At 39.7% G+C, this 5,297-nt stretch overlaps 1 protein-coding gene across 1 annotated transcript; it reads right to left on the bottom strand.

The window, feature by feature from the left end:
• Window positions 1-4,263: 4,263 nt before the first annotated feature.
• LOC137242326 (uncharacterized) lies at window positions 4,264-5,297 on the bottom strand. The gene is made up of 5 exons (XM_067769649.1): window positions 5,158-5,297; window positions 4,910-5,089; window positions 4,687-4,854; window positions 4,477-4,627; window positions 4,264-4,413 (listed from the first exon to the last, which is right to left on the bottom strand). The coding sequence occupies exons 3-5, from the start codon at window positions 4,840-4,842 to the stop codon at window positions 4,334-4,336; spliced, it is 387 nt and encodes a 128-aa protein (XP_067625750.1). The 5' UTR covers window positions 4,843-4,854; window positions 4,910-5,089; window positions 5,158-5,297; the 3' UTR covers window positions 4,264-4,333.

Genomic DNA, 5,297 nt, shown 5'->3' with positions numbered 1-5,297 from the left:
TCTCCAAGGCTTTTGACACTGTTTGCCACAAAATTCTTATTCATAAGCTTAAAACATACTTTGGTTTCAGTAAGGCGCATAAATAGCTACTTGACAAACAGGTATCAGAGGGTAGTGTCTAGAGATAGTAAATCCAGCTCATTGCCGGTGAAATCTGGTATACTTCAGCACTCTATTCTTGGTCCAATTTTCTTTAGCTTGTATATAAATGACATAGAGAAATGTTGTCAAAATATATCCATTCATCTTTATGCTGATGATGCGCAAGTATACCTCTCGGCACATCTTGGGTTAGTGGAGGATCTTGTTTGTCGAATAAATGAAGACCTAAAAGCTATAAATCAATGGTCTAACAATAATAAGCTCTGCCTTAATGCATATAAAACACAGGCGATAGCCATTGGAGTGTGGAACCGTGTGTAGAAGTCCACGAAAGTGGGGAAAGCTTCTGACCGCCATTCACCTGTGATGTCCAGAGCGATTCTTTTGCATGCGGTTCAAGCAGCTCACTACTGCCGGTCGCTTGCGGCCAAGTATCCTCTGGGTAGCCGCTAAATATCCGTTTAGCGGTGAGCTAATGTCAGAAGACATAGTCGGTTTAAGGGCTAGCCGGGGGAGATCTCATCGGCAGCGTCTGTACACCTCTAGGTGCGGCTGCAAGCGGGCGTCTGTCTTGGAGCAAGCGGCTCGCTATATAAACGTGCAAGTAATATTTTCACCCCCGCTGAGCGGGTTGTGCGCTGGGCTTGGGACCCGCCACTTAAAACCATACTCCAATGAAATATAACAACAAGCCTCGGATAAATACACTCTCTATTGATGACTACCATGGCAAACGTTTGAAGGAACGGCCGCTCCCTGAATGGGATTGGTGCAGATGCCCGGCTGGTTGATGTCCTCGTCAAAGCAAAATCTGACATCACCGCCATCCAAGAAATGCGCTGGACGAAGCAAGGAAGAAAGAAGATCAAAAATTGTGACATCTATTGGAGTGGCCATACGAATAAGCGCAGTTTCGGCGTCGGATTCGTGGCGGGGGAGAGACTTTGTTGCCAAGTGCTGGCGTTCACGCCTGTGGACGAGCGTCTCGCCGCTATCCGAATAAAAGCAAAATTTTTTAATATATCATTCATCTGCGCCCACGCGCAGAAAGAGGAGAAAGACGATGAGGTGAAGGACACTTTTTATGAACAATTAGAACGCACATACGAGCGCTGCCCTCGTCATGATATAAAAATCGTGCTTGGCGACTTTAACGCCAGGTGTTTTTGGCCCTACAGTCGGAAAGTTCAGCCTACACAATGAAACTTCTCCTAACGGACTGAGGCTAATTGACTTTGCCGGTGCTCGAAACATGGTCATATCCAGCACGAGCTTCATGCATAAAAAGATACATCAAGCTACATGGTTGTCTCTTGATCGAAATACTCGCAATCAGATCGATCACGTTGTGATAGACGGACAGCATGCCTCCAGTGTTTTAGATGTGCGCACGATCCGAGGACCTTACATCGACTCGGACCATTATCTCGTTGTAGCCAAAATACGCACCCGCCTCAACGCGGCTAAACCCAAGGAACAAAAAACACAAGTAAAGCTAGACTTCGAAAAGCTTCAATCACAACAGACGGAATGATTTCGCAACTCGACTCTCACACCTGCTCTCTGAGAGCACAACTCATCCTGAAGGAATACAGGAGCAGTGGGAGCATATCTCCAAAGCACTTCGTACTGCCGCCGAGGAAAAAATTGGTTACCGGCGGCCACGAAAAAACAACTGGTACGATGAAGAATGCCGCGTTGCAACCGAAAGAAAAGATGTTGCCTACAGGGCTACGTTAAAAGCGAGCGCGACAAGAGGAGTGTGTGAACGCTATCGTGAGTTGAAAAGGGAAGCGAGGCGCCTTTTCAGGAAGAAAAAAGACAAAACAGAAAGGCGTGAGTGCGAGGAGCTTGAGCTGCTAGCCACCAGGAATAACGCCCGAAAATTCTACCAAAAAGTACGGCGACAGACGGAAGGTTTTAAGACCGGGGCAAACTCTTGTAGGAATGAAAACGGCGACCTTGTAACTGATGTCCAGAGAGTACTTAGATTATGGAGGGAACACTTCTCTGCTCTCCTAAATGGAGGCAGCAATTCACCGCGATGAAGAACCCGATCCCGCAATCGATGATGATGGAATATATGTCCCCCCGCCCGATTATGACGAAGTTAGAATAGCAATAACCAGGTTGAAAAATAACAAGGCCGTGAGCGCAGATGGATTGCCTGCGGAGCTATTCAAGTACGGCGGCGAGGAGTTGGTAAGGCGCATGCAGCATCTTCTTAGCAAAATATGGGCGGACGAGTGCATGCCCGACGGTTGGAATCTAAGTGTCCTTTGCCCAGTCCACAAGAAGGGGGATACTGCAAAATGCACCAACTATCGTGGAATCAGCCTTCTTAATATCGTATATAAGGTCGTTTCAAGTGTATTGTGCGAAAGATTGAAGCCCACCGTGAACCGGCTGATTGGACCTTATCAGTGCGGCTTTAGACCTGGTAAATCTACCATCGACCAGATTTTCACAATGCGCCAAATCTTGGAAAAAACCCGTGAAAAGAGAATCGACTTTAAAGCCTCCTTCGACAGCACGAAAAGGAGCTGCCTTTATCACGCTATGTCTGAATTTGGTTTCCCCGCAAAACTTATACGGCTGCGCAAAATGACGTTGAGCAACACCATCAGCTCAGCCAGAATTGGGAAGGACCTCCCCGAACCGTTCGAAACTAAACGAGGTTTCAGACAGGGTGACCCCTATCCTGCGATTTCTTTAATTTGATGCTGGAGAAAATTATACTAGATGCAGAACTTAACCGCACTGGAACAATATTCTAAAAAAGCGTGCAATTACTGGCACGCGCCTTGGCAACCACGAGACTCTATAGCAATATCAACTGGGATGCTCGGAAACAATGCTGTTACATTCCAACTTACACTACAAAAACAATTTAACTACTCTCTTCGCTCAAAATAAAGAAATTAAAACAAACAAATTAGCACGCATACCATTTAGTTATTTTCCTGCTATCACCAATAATTTAACGAACATATTTGAAAAGAATGAAATGAAAATCGTATATACAAACAACAACAAATTGAAAAACATTTTGGGCTCCACAAAAGATACTGTCCCAATGCTTGAGCGTAGCGGCATTTACCAAATTAGCTGCCTGGGTTGCGATGCAAAATATGTTGGACAAACTAGAAGGCAAATCTCTGTTCGTTTCAAAGAACACGAAAAGCACGCCAACAATAAACAAATTCATCGGTCTGCAGTAGCAGCGCATATTCACACGACAAATGACGACAGCTCAACAAAGCACAGCATCGGCACTGTAGAAGAGAGTCTTCATTTAATAAAAGCGGTGCACAACAACAGAAAGTTAGACGCTTACGAATCTCTCTACATCACAAAAACCAAGATTGCCATGAATGCTGACAACGGGAACATAAATTCCCCTCTTTTTTCTTTAGTTTAATACATACATATGTACGTTGTTTTGTAATTGATATAATATTGCTAATATTTTCTATTTTGTTTATATTCTTGACTCCTTTGTTTTAGTAGCGCGTCGCTGATGATGGACAGCAGGTCTGTCCGAAATGCATTTGTTGTGCCAAATAAAAAATATATGTTGTTAGTGTATCAGTGTGTTTTTTATTTGACAAACTTATTTTGTAGTCAATAAAGGAAATTGGAGAAAAATCATTTTACGTACCATTATACCATTCATGCCGTGTATAGTCCAGACCAAAGATAGACGGTTTGGTCTATACATAATACAGTCAGATGCTAGACCAAATGGACTATACAAATAGTGCCTATTCTGGTCTATGCATAAGACAGTCTCATTCAAAGACCAATCGAACTGCATAAAAGATATTTACTTTGGTCTATGCAATTGACTGTCTTATGCATAGACCAATCGGACTGCATAATACCTACCTACTTTGGTCTGCAATATATATTTTTCTAAAAATGAAAATTGCTCGTTTTTTATTTTGGTTTTTTTATATTTTGATATATATATACCTATACGGTTTTTGATTTTATTCATCACCTTTCGTTTAATTTAAACATTTAAAGTCTTCTCATTTAAAAACTAAGTATAATTTATAATAATGATTTAAAAAAAAAAAATTCTCAGATAATGATTTCAAAAATTAAAGTAAAAGTTATCACATTTTCAGAAAGGAAAAAGATGTTTTTATAATAAAAATAGATAAAAAGTCTATAGTGTTAATTATATTAATTATTTCCGATTTTTAGTTTATTAACTGTGGTCAATCTATACAGCCTTTTTTTTAACAATGTGGAGGCATTTCGATAGTTGCTTATCGGGCTTTTCTGACGTCGCCGACAGTCCACCTGTTATTAAAAATAAAATAAATTGAAGAATATATTTAAACAAAAATTAATTTATATACGTACTTTGAATAGCATCATACAAGGAAGTATATTTTTTTAGGCAAATCTTGCCATGGACGCCGCCTACATTGACTTCGTTGCACATAGATGTGGAGATAATTTCCTCAAAGTGCTTTTCAGGTTCCCCCTTTAATAAGTGTTTTATTGCGTTAATCTGAAATATTAATTCATAATTATTAGTGGAATTTACAATAAATCAATTATTAAACTTACATATTCATTGATGTTCACCTCATTTATGGCGTTATTGACGCTTTCCATTTCCTCAATGGTTTTTATAGGGAATAGTTTGCTCAAATTCCTCAAATCTGCGTCCTTATTAGCAAGAACGCTTAATTGGGCGCCTTGCTTTGCCTGAACTTCTATCATTTTTTTGGTAATCTGGAAAATAATCATTTTTAAAATTATTTGCATCAAAATTTTATTAAAAAAATACCTAGCATGTTGTCAAATTTGGTGTTCAAATCGTCAATTTTAGCCTCCAAAGATTTGCACCTTTCACAAGTTTTGTCAATGCTATTGCTGTTGGGGAAGTTGGTATTGTTATTGGTTTTGAGGTAGTTGTTGTTATTGCTGCTGCCGCTATAGTTGTTTTCGCGTTGAATTTGCGAGTCATCTATAGAATTATTTTAAAAATTATCAATCAGTTATGAAGAGTTAGAAACAAAATATTGTAATACTCACAAAATATTATTTCATGCTCTTTGAAGTCAAATTGTCTTATCTGATTTGGTTGTTGCTGAGTCATTTTCATATATTTCGTTTTTTTATATTATATTTTTTTTATATTATATTTTTTTTTTATATTATATTTTTTATATTAT

The sequence above is a fragment of the Eurosta solidaginis genome, chromosome 2 (genome assembly GCF_040869045.1).
Source record: "Eurosta solidaginis isolate ZX-2024a chromosome 2, ASM4086904v1, whole genome shotgun sequence".
NCBI lineage: Eukaryota > Metazoa > Arthropoda > Insecta > Diptera > Tephritidae > Eurosta > Eurosta solidaginis.
This window is presented reverse-complemented; position numbering and strand designations above follow the sequence as displayed.